The 19,321-nt window shown below is 38.5% G+C and overlaps 1 protein-coding gene across 1 annotated transcript in view; it reads left to right on the forward strand.

Moving 5' to 3' along the window:
* Window positions 1-585: 585 nt before the first annotated feature.
* Window positions 586-19,321, forward strand: part of LOC148361897 (uncharacterized) — a 44,741-nt gene continuing 26,005 nt past the window's right edge. The window contains exons 1-9 of the mRNA XM_088342946.1: window positions 586-709; window positions 5,321-5,451; window positions 14,284-14,395; window positions 14,474-14,585; window positions 14,674-14,789; window positions 15,640-15,817; window positions 17,604-17,781; window positions 17,839-18,000; window positions 18,080-18,180. Of these exons, the coding sequence (XP_088199072.1) occupies window positions 586-709; window positions 5,321-5,451; window positions 14,284-14,395; window positions 14,474-14,585; window positions 14,674-14,789; window positions 15,640-15,817; window positions 17,604-17,781; window positions 17,839-18,000; window positions 18,080-18,180 (1,214 nt within the window). The remainder of the gene's footprint in view (window positions 710-5,320; window positions 5,452-14,283; window positions 14,396-14,473; window positions 14,586-14,673; window positions 14,790-15,639; window positions 15,818-17,603; window positions 17,782-17,838; window positions 18,001-18,079; window positions 18,181-19,321) is intronic.

A 19,321-nucleotide genomic window follows, 5' to 3' on the forward strand; every position in this document is an offset into this window, starting at 1 on the left:
ATGCGCTATTTATATTCCTGCATAATCATTTTGAATTCTTCAGGCACGTCATAAAGCATATGCTCAATTTGATCACATTGAGATGTTGCCACAAATATGGTGGTAAAAATAATTTGCATTATTAGCCACAATCTATTCTATACATGTCAGTCACCTGATTCTTGAGGGATCCCAAAACAAAAGTTAAAAAATATCAAATGCACTTTATTGCTTAAGGCATCGACTTTTTTTTCTCACCCCCAACGTATTTGGATTGGGGGTGGGCATTGAAGGGAACCGAATAATGTGATGGTACCCTGTTGCAGGACAGAGTGAGAGAAACTTCTTGAGGTCTTCACACGGCTGGAAAAAAGGATTTAAGTATTGGACTGGAGTGTTCATTCGTGATATTTTCATTCGATTCGAACCCAAACAGGATTGAAAACTACATTGTCTGCTTTGGACTTCAAGATGCAACAGCTTCTGTGGAATATACTGGAACGCCAAAGTTTTTCAGGAATTGTTCTTTAGTATTGGCTCCATTTTTTAATACTGGAGTCTGCTTTTGATTTTACTTTTTCAGAGATTATTTCATAACCTTAGAGAATGGCGCCCTTTAGTCTGTTTTTATTGCTGGCGTTCCCTGCCGTTATTTTGGTGGCTGCACAAAGTGCCGGCGACCAGTATGGTGCCGGCTTCTCGAGCCCTGGCACTGGTTTCAATCCAGGGGGTAAGTGGGCTTTAATAATTTTTTTTTTTTTTAAAGCGTATAGATAATGTCAATCACCTTCTTTTATTTCCAGTGTGATACTTTTTTTGTCTTCTGCACTTTAATAACACTTGGGTCAAAAATGATTGAATGCACAAGCATAATGGCCCGGGGTTGCCGGTGTTGTGCCCACCTGGCTTCTACCTGAGCTAGGTTGTTGGGGCTGTGGTTTGTTGAAATAGCGCCAAGGAGCCACCACGGCGTTCCACAGAGCATTATAACCGAATGCAGCTCCAGAGCTGCTTGTACATAAAAGCAGATGTCTATTGATTATTTTGGTATTTATTGGGGTCCCTTGACATGAAACTTACTAAAGACACTCCCAGAGGCATCAAGTACTACTCTGTAAATGTCACAAAGCCTATAAGCCACATACGAACGCACATACATGCACAAAAATCGGGATTTATATACCGATCATTGTCTTTACCGGGGGTCAGGAACCTATGGCCCTTTCCGTGAGCACATATGGCTCGGAGATAAAATGCTGCCAATGCAAATGACCTATGTACCTTTTCAATTCTGGTAAGCGTAAAGTCCGGTTTGATGCGTGTATAGCCGAAGCAACAATATCAATAAAATGAGTTTTGTAGGGTATATCAAGGGCACAGTTTCAACTACATTTAACAGTCTAGGTGTAATGCCAACTACCTCATTTTGGCTGTACGTTGGTAAGGAATTCTTTATATTAAAGCTAAATAAATAATGTAAATTCACTGTTTTGACATTTTATGATAGAAACCTACAGACCAAACTGTAGACCCCTCAACACACCAGCCGAACACACAGCAATTTGATTAGGTAAGCGGTAGGGATGTGCAGAGCTATGGACACATAGCACTCTACACTTTGAAACGCACCCACTGCGCGAAATGGAAAAAATGCGTGAACTTTTTCTTTGCAGTTTTATTTGACATTTTTCCAAAAGAACTCTGCACTTTGTTTTGAAACCATTACTAACAAAAAAAAAACCAATAAAGGTCAAAATGAGCCTCAACAATCTTAAGTGAGGGTGTGAGACGAGGTTAAATGAGTATATTTGTTGATTATTATTATTTCATAAATTTTATCAAATTATTATCGTCACCCAGTGAAATAAAATGCGCTGAAAATGTTACGGTTTTGCTGAATTTCTTCTTAAAATATATGCTATAGCTTTCTCTCTCAGAAAAAAATAAAACAAAAATATTTATCCATTAAGACTTTTTGGGCCAAAAAGGTCCTCGACCCCCTTTTCAAGAAGATAGCTGAAAAAATGAGACCTTTTCTCTGTTTTTTAATAAAAAAAATGACACAATTGTTTGGGATGTTCTAAAAACAATGACCTAGGATGTTTAGTATAAAATGAACTATTTTTGGAGGCGATATAACGAGAACACCTTTTTTTCTTAAGATTTTTTGGGGGCAGAAGAATAAAAAAAAGCCTGTTAAAAACATTGATTTGAATACTAGGCAAAAATACATGAACTGTCATACCAATGTTCATTTTTATTAAAAAAAAAATCATAGTTCAAGAAATTCATATTTCTTTTACATTGTGGAATCCCGACTTAGGTTTGGCTGCCGTCTTGTTGTTGTTGTGGCACTGGTTTTTATGTGGATTAGACAGCATAGCTATACAGTGGTCCAATTCAACACACTGGGCCTTCAAGGTGTTTGAATTTTTTTTTCTCTGTGCGCTGCGTACGGAAAATGATTGGACATTTTGCTTTATTTTTTCATCGTAATTTACTTAACACTTTTGCCCGGTATTCCATGTATGCTACCACCATTTTAATCATTTTTATAGGGAAAACATTTTATAAGTGTAAAAATAAATTATGTAATAAAAACATCAACATAACCCTCCAACAATAGGATACTTTCATGAATGTTCGTAGTATATGATGTTTATCTGGTTAGGAAGTGAAAACGATGCACAAGATCAGAAAATAAATACACTGGTCGGCATTTAATCGTTATTTAATTTGCTGATTGCACAGAGAGGCAAGTGTTTTGTGTCGCTTGCTTGAATACTTATTTAACCAGAAGACATTTCGACTTGCTGCCTCTTAAGCTCCCGAGAACTCTTCAGATGTCTGAATCAGAGTCAAAATTGGGTCGTGACTAAGGACAGGAAAAAAAGAAAGCTGTAGGTCAATTTCCCGTAAAGTGGATTGGCCCTCGGTAATAAGACACCAAATTAGGAACAGGCCGTGAACCGTACCCACAATCAAAAATAGTTAGGAAAATGACAAATGATTCATTGAACATTCAAGGCAGACTGAGCCGTCTCAAAAAAATAGAATATTGTGATAAAGCTAATTATTTTCGGTAATGTAATAAAAAAAGTGGATTCATTACATATCACCTGAAATATTGCATAACATATTTTATTGCTTTGCTGAGTATGGCAAAAACTAATATTTGACCTCAGTATATTAAAAATATTCCAAAAATAATCAATATAAAATCATAAAAAGCTTGCAATATTTCATTCCATTTGCAATGAATCCTGAATGTATATCTTTACACAAAACAAATTTTATCACAAGATTCTAATTTCTGGATTGTTTCGAAGTGATATGACCCCTTTTTAAGCACTTATATTTATAATATGCATTAAATACTCAAAAAGCAATTGTGTTTCTTTTGCATAATATTTGATTAAAAATATATATATATCTTTATACAAATTATATATATATTGACTATTTGCACACACGTGTTCTAGCTATATGACGACACCATGACGGACGGTAAGTTACCCGTAGTAAACAGTGGCTCAGGCCAGTAAACAGTAGACAACAACAACAAAAACAGCTATACTATTCAACACCATTGGCAATGACTGGTGGCTCACCATGTCAGAGAGCACAAAGGGCTCTATTCAGAGAAACTGAGCATGAACAATGCTAGCTAACTAGCCATGCAGTGATTCTCCTGACTTATTCAGACGTTTAAACATATAGTCTATTATGCCTGATTTCAGTCCACGCAATATCTATCACTATATTGTAAATGGAGTATTCCCATACAGTATTGCTGATCCAAAAGCTTATAAAAGTCTCGATGCTTACCAGTTTTTATCAGTGTTGTGCCGGAAATACACTCCCGGTGTGAAATGTCCCCTCCTCCCCACCCCCCGTAAATGTTACTAAAATTACTTAGCATCTAATTTGGGGGGAATGTAATAGAATATTATAACACAGGGCGTTTGCACATCACTTGTGCGCACGTTGAAAATATTTATTTTGGAGAAATTACGCTAGATAGTAAATGGCGGTGGTGATACGGCAGTTCATTGCGACCTTTATGCTTTATGTAGCTTTATGGTAGAGCACATACCAGTTTCCAATACATGTCATATTTAGAACATTTCTGTTTTGCATACATGGTTATTCACAATAGAAGCAGCTCATTTACGTACAAAACAAGCAATGGTAAGACACTAACATAGCTAGTTAGCACTAGCTAACTTATTATATTGAGTGTTTTTGATGTGACCGTACCTACTTAATATTTTACTGCTCTGAAAGGCATCAAACGTACCTTGTAAAAAAATTTTTCTCTGCAAATCCTGGGATACTTTTATTGCAGGTTAACATCCCCGTCTTCTGTCTTCATCAAAAGGGATGAATTCTAAATCGGGCTTAGAAGCTTGTCCACTGCACTGGGACTAATCACCATGTTAAAAAGTGGTGATTGGTATTTGTTTCAACTGAACTGCCGATTCAACTGCTCTGCGCTCAAGTGCTTACTGCCGTCTGTCATGGCTCTCAATCTGCCAGAGAAGGCAACGTGACGTCATGTGCAAAGGGTCAATAGATAAAAACAACAATACATGTGGGGTGGGGCATTTAAAGAACTTGACTTTTAGCAAGGAGATGGTGCTATAGTATCACATGATTTGCATGCATTTCCTAGATGCGCACAAAAAAGCTTTTTCTCCCTTTTTCGCCTTTTTGGGGCTTTGTTAGAGCCCGAACAGGCCTGATAAAAGTAAGAAAAAAGCAGATAAGTGCAATGGCTATTAAAACCCAAGGGATCTTTGAACTCAGTTGGGCATTGTTAACACATATCATAGAGAGAAAATATTTTTAGCTTTCAAATTGTTAAGGACACTGCAAACTATGCACCCCACCTTTAACAATGCTATAATAAAAATGACAATATATTACAATAAGTGTAAATGAAACGAACTAAACTCACTATAAAATGTAAAATACAATGTTGCATACAAGTATTTTTTACTTAAATTTAGTTTTTTTTGTAGTGGTGGAACCCTAAAAGTTTTAAAAATCAGAACAATAACTACCCTAATCAATGAATATAATTAGTGTAGTATTACAAGTCCAAAAATATAACATTAACAATATTATAAATGATGATAATGATGTCTGAAAATAAGTACCGGTACTTTAAAATTCGAAGCACCTTACTCCTATACAGCATAAAGCAAGACCAACACTCGAAATGGGAAAAGTTAAGATTCCAAAATTAAGCATGGCTTTGAATTTGGAATGAAATATGAAGGTAGAGTGTATTTGTACAGATTTCTTTTTAATTTGTTTGTAATTTCTCCCTGTGTAGACCCATGCATGGTGGTGTCTCCACCGTGTGCAAGTGAAGCCGATCGTTACAGCCTGGAGGCCCTGCAGAGCATCCATCAGATGATGGACGATGACAAGGATGGGGGTATTGAGGTGGAGGAGAGCGTGGAGGTACAACATTCTCCTATATCTGCCCAAATATGTTTGGATTCTTACCCATTGCAAGACCTACGAGATGAGATTGGGGTCATAAAAACATGTGATCTGGCCTAAGAAAGCATCAAATGTTGCTTCCAAGTCAGCAACAGTTTAACTTTGCTTTTGGCACATTGACAAATGTGACTTGCACTGATGAGAAATTGCTTCATGCAGACTCAGTTTCATAAATGCAAAATCAGCTATATGCACTTGAAACCATGGCACAAATCAATGTAGATCCGCAGTTGGTATTTAGTTTTGACAAAATACTGAAATAAGCAAGATTTAAGGGTGGGGCCAATGAGTTTAGCTGCAACGTGAGCCAGCCGTATGACCTCAGCGGTCTGAATCGGTTCGAGGGACATGGAATCTGAATGGCCTGGTAGTAAGCCCCCTAGATAGAGTTCCTCTTTTTTGGACCAGTGCAAAGTTACAGCCTCCAAAATTGGGTTCACTTTTCTATTTAAGAGTTTTTTTCTGGGTTTTGATTTTCTACATTGAAAGGAGAAGGTACTTGCTTGTAAGGGTAGTTTTAGCTTACCACTAATAAACCTTTAAATAATTTACTTAAAGCCCCAGTTTGTATATTAAAGCAACCCCTAATGGTGTAAATTGCTTCATTTGAAAAAATACCACAGGGCGAGCCAAAATAATTGAACCCATTCCGAATTCTTATATCTCAGAAATTACTTGAAGGGTCTTAATGAAACTTAAACCTTATGTTAAAGGTCATAGGTTTGACAAATGTCGTTGGAATTACTTTAAATGTGGAGGGGGGGGTGTTCATTTTAATTTACAAAGAAAAGTAAATATATTTGTTGGTTCTATGACATGATTTTCATAAATGTTCTATTTGAGTGTGACTCTGCACTTGTTGAGTCGGTATTTGAACTTGTGCCAAACTCACATAGGCAGCCCTTTTTTGGGGAATTTTTTGTGCCAAATCTTAATTTGTTTTGTAGTTGGTGCCTTCTTTGCAGAGCCTACATAAAAGAGACAGTGTGTAATAACTAGTGCCTCCTAGTGGTACACAAACTTTCATCCATGATTCAGGCATCTTTTACTTGTTTTGCCACAGTTTAGTTTCTAGTCACTCAAGTTAGCCTTTTGGCTGCAGGACATGGCTAATAGCTGCTTTACCTCTACTTCGACCTTCAGCATCACATGCCATTCACAGCTGTTCATTCAAGCTAACTTTGTAGAGTTTCATGATTCAGGGTCCCACCACTTGACAAATTTTGCTCTGGTTTTGCAATCTTTTAAATCAAGTCAACTCATGTTTATTTGTATAGCCCTTAATCAAAAGAAGTCTCAAAGGGCTGCACAGACCACAGATTATTGCAAACCACAGACTATTATTACACCATCCCCTGATCTAAAGCCTACATGAAGACAAGGAAAAACTCAAAACCTCAACATGAAGAAAATGAAGAAACCTTGGTTAGCAGTTATATTTATTATTTGTATGGTCTAGCATTGCTTTAATCGTCAACTAGCACAGCGTTCGCGACAAGCATTATCAGATACTGGCATTTTTTTGTAGCTTCTTCTGATAGCTGGTGTAAGTTAGCAACCTCAACTATTGGCTCTTTTCCACCCCTGATATATCTTGCTTGTTTTTTGGTTGTCGCTTGCAGGGACTAACACAACCTTAATGTCCTGTTCCTATCTAAAATTCATCCTTGCTTAAGAAAATGTGGAGGTAGGCTTCAGAAAGTCGTATAATGGGCTTTTTTTCCAGATTTTTATAGAAGAATAGAATATAATTTACTTTTATTGTCATTGTTTGTAACCTTGCACACAGGACGAAATGTCGATACACCTGACCCGAACAGTTAAACTGTAGCGAGCCGATGCAGCCGCAGCCAAACAGGGCGCCGCCATTTTAGACCCAACTGCTGTGTTGGGAGTCATTTGGTGACCAAACCCCCCAATTCCAACCCTTAATGCCGAGCGCCAAGCAGGGAGGCAATGAGTACCAATGTTGTAAGTCTTAGGTATGACTCGGCCGAGGCTTGAACCAGAGACCTCCCAGTCTCTAAGCGGGCGCCCTACCATCTAGGCTTAAAATGCTTGAATTTGAATGTTTTGAATTTTGTGTTTTCAATGTGAGGACAATGTCTGAAATTTGAATGAATTGCTTGTAAATGCTTGAAATGATTGCCATTGCCAATTCTCCATGTTTCTTGGCAGTCTGACTCTGTAGACCTCGCAATAGATTTAAAAAAAAAGTGTTAACTCTGGAGGCTTGTCATTAGCACGTTGTCATTTGAAGCATCACCACCACCTACTAGTGACATTCAAAATGACAGCTCTATTAAGAAAACCGTCCCTTTCAGGTTTGCTTGCTGAGAAAAGCCAGCTGTTTCGGCTCCTCAGATTTTTGATTTTTTTATTAATGATATATCCTCAAAAATAATACAACTTTTTGCTCCAAATTATTTACTAATTAGTAGTTACATTTGCAGGGGCTCTCTGAAAAACTGTTGAAACATAAATTAAAATGTTTGCAGCTTTCCAGAAAAAATGTAGAATACAGAACATTTTTAGATTTCTACACACTGAACAGATTTAAAGTCGTACAACAACACAAAATCCATTAAAATGCCAAACAATGAAATATGAATAAAAAATATATACTCTTCAATGCTATAAATAAATGATAAAATGACACACAATTAACTATTCGCAATTCTATTTTCACCTATTTAGACACAGATGTCTGGAAAACATGGAAAAAAACATGAAATAAGTAAAACAAAAAACAATATCATGAGTCGATTGAAAGATTGAATGGACTCAGCTTCGGAGCAATCAATATAGTTAAAATGAGTCCAAATTTGGTTCATTTTTCTGTTTTTACACAAACAGTACTTTATTTTTTGGTTTTACATTGAACTAAATTATTATTCAACACTTATAGAGCCCTTCTAGTGTTTGTAAACAAGTATGACGAAGCCAAGCCGTGCATTGTTGAAGCAAGTAGGCAGAATTCACGTCATTTCATAACAGACAATTACACAAAAAGATCGTAGATCATAGATGGGAACAACTCAAAAGTGCTAGTATATGCTAGTAGCAAGCAAGGCAGCGACTTCATTTTATTCATCAACGTCAACCCAAAAAATAAAACAGTCTTTTGATTGGCGCTGGATTATATTTTCTTCAAAGGTACTGGAAAACTTGAAAATATGACCTTGAAAGTGTTTGAAAACTGTGTACAAACCCTGTATCCATCTCGCTTGTTTTTTTTGTTGTCGCTTGTGGGGACTAACACTACCTTTCATGTCCAGCTGATTGCTGAAATTCACATTTGCTCAAGAAAAAATTAATGTAGGCTTACAAAAGTCGTATAATTCGACTTTCCATGGTTTGTTTTATTCAAATCGATACACTTCAGCTGTATTCTAAGCTACACAACCTCTAGTGGTGAGTTGTTACACTCTGTTACTTAAACCAATAAAATCTGAAAATATAATATATTTAAAAGTTTAGTCGGACAATTTTTGAGTTTTTTTGCTGAGAATGCAGTCTGTAAAACGTGCCTCTGCAAATTATCCAACTCTCAACATAGGATTCAAATAGCAAAATCATATTTTTTCAGGTTCTTCTGAAGTCGCCAAAAAGGTGTCTCATCAATTTTAGAACACTGACACATGAGTCCATATGTGCAGCTCCAGCTACTGAACATCAAAAATGCTTCGACAGCTAAGTGTAAATGTATTGTGACAAACGGTGACGCATTACTCCCATATGTCAAATTTTCAACTCTAAAAATACACTGCACACTTTTAAAAATAGAATTTTACAACAAGGCCAGGCCACATTGATGGTGAGCAGACTGGAGCTACTTACAGGGGGTGCCAACAAACATGTTTTAATGTTATTTAATTGAATTGTGTTTATTTTCTTTGATATATATGTTGTGAGACATTGTATGCAACAACATTAGACATGACACCCAATCGTAAATCTTTGGATGGAGCCCAAAATCCATGTTTTTCAACGACAGCGCAGAAACCTGACTGATCTAGAGAAGATCTGTGTAGAGGAGTGGGCCAAGATCCCTCCTGCAGTGTGTGCACACCTGGTGAAAGACTATAAATGTTTAACCTTTGATATAGCAAACAAAGGCTGCTGTACTAAATAAAAAGGTGAAAAAGGTGCCGGACCCCTGGCCTAAAGAGCACTCAGTTTCCACAGCTTTATTACATTATTGTCTCTCTGTGCACCTTGTTTATATGTGGTCGCCATGTCTCTTTGTCATGGCGCTCCTGTTATTGTTGTTGAACTTTGCACACACGTGACCTAACCACGTGACGACACAATGACCAACGGTGGTAACTGTTCGTAAACAGTAGAATAGGCCAGTAAACTCTTAACAACAGCATCAAAAACAGCTATACTATTCAACACCATTGGCAATGATGAGACAAGCAAATACTTTGCAGCTGTCAGATGAGGTGGCTCACTTTGCCAGAAAGCACAAAGGGCGCTATTTAGAGAAACTGAGGCTAGCATCAGCAATAATAGCTACCGACCCATACCTTCTTCCTCCTGACATATTTATAGATTTACACCTGACTTCAATCCACACCATTTGTACCACTAAATTGTAAATGAAGTATCCCCAAACACTGGAGCTGATCTAAAAGCTTGTAAAGGTACTGTGGTTTCTTTTCCGACAAATGCATGGCGTGAAATGTTCCCCTCGCGGAAACATGACTAAAACAACTTTGTATCTAAATTGTTGGGGAATGTAATAGAACAGTAAAGCACAGGGAATTTGTACATTATATATAATTATGTCTGTTGGTAATTTGGCAATTTATTTCAGCGTAATAAGCTTTATGGTAGAGCACATAACAGTTTAGAATACATGTGATATTCGGGAGACTACAGTTGTAATCCGTGGTTAATCACAGCAGCTCATTTATGTAATAGGAGATTTTGGTGTGTCAATATCATGCTACTACAAAACCCTTTCACAAAATAGATAAGGCATTTCAGCAAAAAACTGCATTTTGCCTAAAATATACTGATCAAAATTAGAGAACACTCTCAGATCCCTCCCACTTAAGTGACTTACTGGTGCTAACCCAGCATATGTCGGTAGTTTCCTTGATTATTTGTCAACCCCTATTTTACTGGGATTATAACTGCCTGTTTTACTGACTTTGTAATATGGTGGGCCGTTCTAAAGTGACTGAAAGTTTTCTGCAGCAGGTTGTCCGGATCAAGAAAAGTTAATTGCTCCAAATCTGTGATTTTAAGAATATTGAATCTTTACACAACTATAAAGTCGTTCAAGTTGCCCAAGAAGGCTTGCTATCCATGAAAGACAAATGCATGAGGACAGGTCACTGTGGAGGATGTCAATGGGTAATCATTTCCACACTGCAGCTGAAATTGCTCAACAGTTCAGTCCTGAACATGGTAAGGATCTATCTTGCCAAACAGTGTCTCAACGTTTTTTTTCATTTGGACTAAAGGCCCACACTGCAGTGACCAATCCTCTCAAAAATAAAAAGCTAGACTGAGGAGCATGTTGTTTGAACAGAGGAGAACTCGTCCAGAGTTCGCCACAGTGATAAAAGCAAATGTTATTTATCCAGGTCCAACGGGAAGTATTTCCAGTGACTCATCGGAGAAAGATTAAACCCCAAGTGTGTAAAAAAGTCAATGAAAGGTGGAGGAGGAAGTGTAATGGTTTGAGGCATGTTTTCTGCGGGCGGAGTTGGGCCTCTTGTTCAGCTACATGGCCGAGTGAATGCAATTGTCTATAAGAACCTTCCTAAACAGCATGTGATTCCTTACTTGAGTTCATTACCCAATCACCCTCCAGTCTTCATGCAGGACGATGTTACATGTCTCACAGCAAAATGAGTAAAGAATTTCCATCCATCCATTATCTGCACCCATTATCCTCAGTAGGGTTGCAGGGATGCCGGACCCCATCCCAGCTATCTTCGGGCAGTGGGCAGGGGGAGACCCTGAACTCGTTGCCAGCCAGTCGTAGGGCACACAAAGACACAGTGTTCTCGTTTGCCCGCGTCCCTGCGTCCTAGACGCATCATTTTTGCTGGGGACGCATAGTCTCAACTCAACGTGCATCTCCGGGGTGCAACTTTTTTGACAGAAAATTGTCATTATTACCTGGTTACATTCTTTTTAAACAAAGATTTACCGCACTCAGGCAGCACGGCGGCGCAGTGGTTAGCTCTTGTGCGGCACAGTTCATGTCATGGGAACCTGTCGTGGGTTCAAATCCAGCTCCAGACTTTCTGTGCGGAGTTTGTATGTTCTCCTCGTGCTTGCGTGGGTTTCCTCCGGGCACTCCGGTTTCCTCCCACATTCCAAAAACATGCATTTCAGGTGAATTGGCCGGTCCAAATTGTCCCTAGGTGTGAATGAGCGAATGAGTTGTCTGTCCCCGTGTGCCCTGCGACTGGCTGGCAACCAGTTGAGGGTGTCCCCTGCCCACTGCCCGAAGATGGCTGGGATGGGCTCCAGCCCCCCCGCGACCCTAATGAGGATAAGCGGTACGGCTAATGAGATGAGATGAGATTTACCGCACTCCAAACTTTTCGTCAGGCAGATCCGGCAGATGTTGTTTTGGTCTCGCGGTTCGAGTTTTCGTCTACACGCCGATCTCGAGTTGTGTAGTGAAAAGTCCGTCTCTTTTTAGAGAACCGGCTTTTTCGGCTCACTTGCTTTGATGCATTATATTACGAATGATGATGTTGTATAAAGAAGTTAAGAAAAAAAGGTAGTATAAAAGGAGAAAATGAAAAAAAGAGGTTTGTGGTTATCCCTTTAATCAGTATATTACCAACAATAATTTGATGCAGAAATGAATTAATAATTTAATGATAAAAACTGAATGAATATATACATTTTATTATATTATTTGTCACCGATTTACAATTTCAACCTCGATAACACAAAATTTTGGGGACCCATAGATCTCAGTTGGGACCCATAGATTGAGCATGCGAGTCCTCGGGACCCATCACTTTTCAGAGGTAAAATGAACACTGAGACAGACAACTCACTTGCTCACTCACACCCAGGGACAATTTAAACCGGTCAATTAACCTGACATGCATGTTTTTGGAATGTGGGAGAAAAACCAAAGTGCCCGGAGGAATCCCACGCAAGCATGGGGAGAACATGCAAACTCGACAGAGTAAGGCTGGACTTGATCCCATAACCTCAGAACTTTGCCGGGGATGCTCTAACCGTTCAGTCATTATGAAGAATTTCCTTGAAGGTCAAGTCAAGTCAAGTCATGTTTATTTGTATAGCCCATAATCACAAAGAGTCCCATAGACAATTATGACACCATCCCCTGATCTAAAACCTACATGAGGGCAAGGAAAAACTCAAAAGCCTCAACATGAGGAGAATGAAGAAACCTTGATAAGGGACCACACGTGAGGTAAATCCGCCTTCCAGGATGACCAGGCTGCAATGGATGTTGCAATAACAAATAATACACGGATATTATCAACATAAAATATAGGTTATTCATATGCAATAGGATAGAAGGTGAAAACTTTAACGACATTATGGAATTAATGCCATACCCTTTCCAAAATCCCTATCTCAAGCCAACAGAGAACCTCTGGATAATCTTTGGTGACAGAGTTATGGTTAATAAACTCAATCAACGTACTGTAAAGGAGGCTGGAAGAAGAATGCACCAAAATCACACCGCTCTGTGAGAGACTAGTGCTATTCTATGCCCGCAGATGCGCTAATTAATATATATATATATATATATATATATATATATCTCATCTCATCTCATCTCATCTCATTAGCCGTACCGCTTATTCTCGCGGGGGGGGGGGTGGGGGGGTGGGGGGGTGGGGGAAATGGCTGGAGCTCATCCCAGCCATTTCCGGGCAGTGGGCAGGGGACCCCCTGAACTGGTTGCCAGCCAGTCGCAGGGCACACAGGGACAGACAGCTCATTCGCTCATTCACACCTTGGGACAATTTGGACCGGCCAATTCACCTGAAATGCATGATTTTGGAATGTGGGAGGAAACCGGAGTGCCCGGAGGAAACCCACGCAAGCACCGGGAGAACATACAAACTCCGCACAGGAAGTCTGGAGCTGGATTTGAACCCACGACAGGTTCCCGAGACATGAACTGTGCCGCACAAGCGCTAACCACTGCGCTGCCGTTGTCTGCGGAACAGGATTTTATTTTATTTTATTAGTTACCGGTGTCAGTAGGAAAAATTGTCATTGTAAATCAATACCAATGTAACCGCGGTGTACCTGTCCCACCAAACATCCACATTCACGCTGGACTGGATGATGAGGTTTTCATTACAGTTTCTGCAGATGAAATGAGTCACAACATTAGCTTCTCTGCTGGCTTTGATCTTTTTAATCTCATTGGCAGCTCTCTCTGTAGACTGCCCAAAAGCATATCAAAGAGCTTTCTTTTCTTTAGTCTGAATTTTAACCAACATCATCCTTTTTATATATATGAGAAAATAGAAATAATAACAATAATGAGTAAAAAACGGATACAATTTACCTGCAGATGAAATGAGTCACAACATTACTTTCTCTGCTGGCTTTGATTTCTTTGATCTTTATAAGGGGAATTAACATTTTAGTACAACAGAAACAAAACGAAAATAAATCCAAACAGCTTGACAACATCAATCACATTACTGTGTATGTTGAGAGATTTGTCAGCTGTGGTTATAATGTTTAAAATTAACTTTTTTTTGTGGAGCATCAAAATATCAATTCGACCCCGCCACCTTTCTTCTCATGTAGTTCATCATTGAAGACATGAAGCAGCAGCAGACCAACAAACATAGCCACCTCCACCGAGAAGACCAGCACATTACGGTGGAGGAACTTTGGAAAGGCTGGAAATCCTCCGAAGGTGTTAGCCCACTACATTAAAAAATCCCTACAACATTTGGTCATTCCACCTAACACTAATTGTCTCACTTTTTCCTAGTTCATAATTGGACCCAAGAGGACGTCATCCGCTGGCTTCGGGAGTTTGTTGAGTTGCCTCAATATGAGAAGAACTTTAAAGACTTCAAAGTCAATGGAAACACGCTCCCAAGGTGACCAGATTCTCTGTCCAAGCAAATGTGTGAAACACACAGATCTTAAAAAAAACCTGTCAAAACGATCACTTCTCTTTTTTTGTAGGATTGCTGCCAACGAGCCTTCCTTTCTGAGTGGTCAGCTGAGAGTTCAGGATCAGAGGGACAAGCAGAAGCTCAACATTAAAGCTCTCGATGTAGTGCTGTTTGGACCGCCCACGCGTAAGCACAGTTAATTAATTGATCTCTTTTTCTTTGTTATTACCTTATTTTCCGCACTACAAGGCGTACCATAGAAAAAATGGCAACCCCCAAAAAATAGTCTTTTGTCAATTACTTTTCATATATAAGGCGGACTGGACTATAAACAGCATAGATTTTAAAACTAAAGTAAGAGCTACGGTAAATTCCGGGCACAACCATTGCAACCATTGCACATTTTTCACACTTATGTTCCATATTATTGCAATGATTGGTTAGTTGAAAAATGTCACTGACCAAAATCGCAATAACAATGTACGTAATGGAAATTTAACCTGGGTCAGGGCAGTGACAGCGTAACCTAACCATAAGACCTCTAGTGATACAGATGACTAATAAAAAGGCATTCGATTTTACCTCTTTATCACACTATTTTTTCTCACAAAGCCAGAATAGAGAAAGCAGAAAGTCGTACTGAGAGATACAAATAGGTGCAAATAAGCGCGACTCAGGTTTGATTCCTGATTTGCGATGGTCAGTAATGTACAAATGCAGTACTACACTGTAAAACCTTGAGTAAGTAGCGCACAAGTATAAATACTTTTCAATCTTTGCTACTGCATATTGCGACTTATAGGGCACGCTAACAAACTAATCACAATAATTGAATTTTATAGCTTGAGCGCACTGGAGAGAGTCTGCACCTTTTGCATGATCAATTTCTGGATTAATAATTCCCCTAAGTCCGTATTGCAAAATTGTAAAAGGCTTCACGGTCATTAATAGGCAAGATTCCTGCAAAGGCGCAATCAGCTACTTATGCGAAAAACTAAGGTTCGATATAACCGGAACAATTTTTTTTTATTCACAGGGCCTCCTCACAATTACATGAAAGACCTACTTCTCATTGTCTCAGTGGTGATGGGAGTTGGGGGCTGCTGGTTTGCTCAAGTCCAAAACAAAAGCAGCAAGATTCACATAACCAAGATGATGAAGGATTTAGAAAGTCTGCAGCGGGCTGAACAAAGCCTCATGGATATGCAGGAACAGTAAGGAAAGCAGAATTACATGCAAACTCCATCGTGAAATTTGCTGATATTTGACGTTGTAAACTTTTGAGTTGTCTCATATTATAAGTGGGATTTTTAAAGGCAATGAAATGTGACAGCTTGAATAATATAAAAAATAATTTAGATTTTAACTGTTACTTTTTCATTTTTTATATATAATAGTTTAATTTTTTTCTCTCATTAAATCAGTAAAATAATGCTAAAATAAGCCAAACTGTCTCATAGGTAAACTAGCAGAAGACTTTGTTCATTTTAAGGATTCATTTTAGTTTCAAGATTTGCGAAATTTATAGAGACAGACCGGAAAGAATTGTGGCTATGATCGCAGCAAAAGGGGGTTGTACAAAGGGGTCCAACTTTTCAATTTTGAACTTGTTAACCACAATATAAAATATCGAAAGAATTTGGGTTCTTTTCACATGTTGTTCACTCCTGTTTGAAGCCTAAAATATGACAATGTGTCACACAGTTCTTAAAGGGTCAATACATTAGAAAGTCATGGTATAACACACTGGATATATCTGCTTATCTTCATGTCACTAAGTCCCAACTGTCAATTCCACTTGTCCCCAGTCAGATTTCCATCCCGCTCTACTTTGAGTTTTTCCATGTGTTTGATGCTGAACACTTTAATTTTGCCCTAAGTTTCGGTCCGGAGCCTTCACTCTGAAAATGCTGGTCTACTTGTAATCCCAAGAGCCAAGAAGAGATCTGCAAGTTCGAGAGCGTTCTCCATTTGGGACCCAGTGCTGTGGAATGCTCTTCCCCCTAAGATTCGATCTGCAACCTCGGTGGAACTGTTTAAATCTAGGCTTGAAACACGCTTATATTCTATAGCACATGAAAAACCTATATTTTATGTTGACAATATCTGTGTATTATTTGTTATTGCAACATCCATTGCAGCCTGGGACCACAGCCTCATGTGTGGTCCCTTCTCAAGGTTTTTTCATTTTACTCATGTTGAGGTTTTTGAGTTTTTCCTTGCCCTCATGTAGGTTTTAGATCTGGGGATGGTGTAATAATAGTCTGTGGTTTGTAATAATCTGCGGACTTGACTTGACTATGTTATTTAAAAAAAAAATAAAAATGAGAAAAACTATCAACCATCTTATTGTTCATTCCAATAAAAATAAGTTAAAATATATCAAAATAGGAAAAATAAGACTAACTTACTAAAAATAAAATTCTAAAAATGAGGAGAAAGATGCCAGATAACAATTTTACAACATCGTATTTACAGATAAAAACTAGTTAAATTAATATTTAAAATAAAAACAATTTAAAAAAAAGTTAGAATAATAAAAATGGTGGGTGTATCCCTTAACCACTAGGTTCGCAGGGGCACCATTTCCTGTGGGGTGTCTTGTGCAAGTATAGCCTGGTGGCACCCATCCCTCTCCAGGCCAACAAATGAGAAACTTAAAATATATTATAATAATTCAAAAGAGACTCATAGGTTTTCTGCTGGTAGGGTAAAAACACATATTTCGCGGTACATAAAACTTACTGAAACAAACTGTAATTGTAGCAACCATTATACCTTACTATTTTTTAAAATGTACCTATTTAGGCAGTTGTATTTATTGTGGGTTTTTTCCGATATCTAGTTAAACATTCTATTCAAATATAATGTTTTACCGTCATTAAATTTATAAATGGATTCAAATACATATACTTATGATAATTATTTATTATTTATTTAGTTATTTCTCTGGCTTGAGAAATGTACCCTAACAATTTTCCCATACTAACCCTGACACAGACTTGAACGAGCGCAGGAGGAGAAACGTAACGTGGCGGAGGAGAAACAATACTTGGAGGAAAAGATGCGGGACGAGATCATGGGGGCTCAAGAGGAGGCCCATCGATTGCAAGAATTAAGGCAGGGGGCCGTCAGCGAGCTTAGCCGACTACGATATGCAGAAGAAGAACTTGTGCAGGTACCAACTGTTTTCACACACCTCATCCAAATCCATGACAAGATTTTATCTTTTCAGGTCCGTGGAGCTCTGAGGCAGGCCGAAAAAGATATGTATGCTACTTGGACTGCCTCCGAAGTTCTCCAGCAGTGGCTCCAGTTGACTCATGAAGTTGAGGTCCAGTACTACAACGTCAAGAAACACAGTGCTGAATTACAGCTCGCTACTGCAAAAGAAGAGGTGGAATAAACGGATTTAGAGGTTTATTATAACTTTTATTGATTTAACACAAAATATCTATTTGTATACTCTTATTCAGGCAGAAAAGATTAAGAAAAAAAGAAGCTCTGTGCTTGGGACCCTACACGTTGCCCACAGTTCATCTTTGGATCAGGTTGACCACAAGATTCTTGAGGCAAAGTGAGTTGCATAATAACCTGAGTTAAGTTTTCCCAGGATAAATCCTTCCACAACTCCTTTCTCTCCTCAATACTTCTTTCTGAACCAGGTCCATATGGACTTATAAACATCCATACTTCTACACCTCACTTTAATTGCACCCACAACAATCTCGAAGATATCTCTTTCCACTCCACCAGTTTTTCTTTTGCTTTCTAACTCACAAGCACAGCCACTCCTTCTCTAGCATGTCCACCCGTAACTCAAGACCTTCTACCATACATACCTTGGAGCTGTTTTTGACCCTTTCCATTCATCTTTGTTTCACTCAAGGCAAACACATCAACCTTTTAGTCATCATCCTTCTAATCTCCTCTTTCTTCCACTCAGGTACTTTACTTCCACATCCTCCACTTTAGTCGCCGTTTAGAACACTCAGTGGACCACAGTAGCAGAATTCTCACTCTTCTCCGAGAGGGAGAGGGCCCCTCACCACAGGAAACTAAACGATTTATAACATTTTGATTAACCATACAATTAAAATTACAAAAATTAATTGGGTCCAACTATAAATAAGCATAACGGGGTTGATGTGTTATACTTTTCTTCATCAGTAAACCATAATATAATTGAAAAAAAAGTTGATTAAAAAGTGGTACTCACTCTTCTTTTCCTTGAATGTTTTCACTCCATAAATACTGTTACACCAGAGAGTCATGAAACTAAAATGATAGCAAGCGAATGTTTTCCGTCAGAGCTTGGTTCTGTGAGGTTGGGGCCAAATCGTATTTTCCACAAAAATTGTTCTAATAGAATATTCTATTATTCTCATATTTTTGATACATACAGTAATTTCTTTTTTTGTCTCCTGTATTGAACCTCATTATTAGCCAACACCTATAGAGCCTTTTCCATGTTTAGAAACAAGTGTGAAGAAGCCAAGCTGCATGTCCATTCTTGAAGAAGAATTCATGTCAGATAGTAGTAGACCATTGACACAAAAAAATGTAGATAATAGATAGGAACAACTGAAAAATGCACAAAGTATGTGCTAGCAGCCATGGAGGGTGGGTGGTAGTATACTGGTAGAGGCACTGTTTCCTGTTGTGTAACTTGCGCAAATATAGCCTGGTAGCACCATTATTTACTTTTTTTTAGTCAA

The sequence above is a fragment of the Urocampus carinirostris genome, chromosome 8, assembly GCF_059441175.1.
Source record: "Urocampus carinirostris isolate Australia breed hairy pipefish chromosome 8, RoL_Ucar_1.0, whole genome shotgun sequence".
Lineage (NCBI taxonomy): Eukaryota > Metazoa > Chordata > Actinopteri > Syngnathiformes > Syngnathidae > Urocampus > Urocampus carinirostris.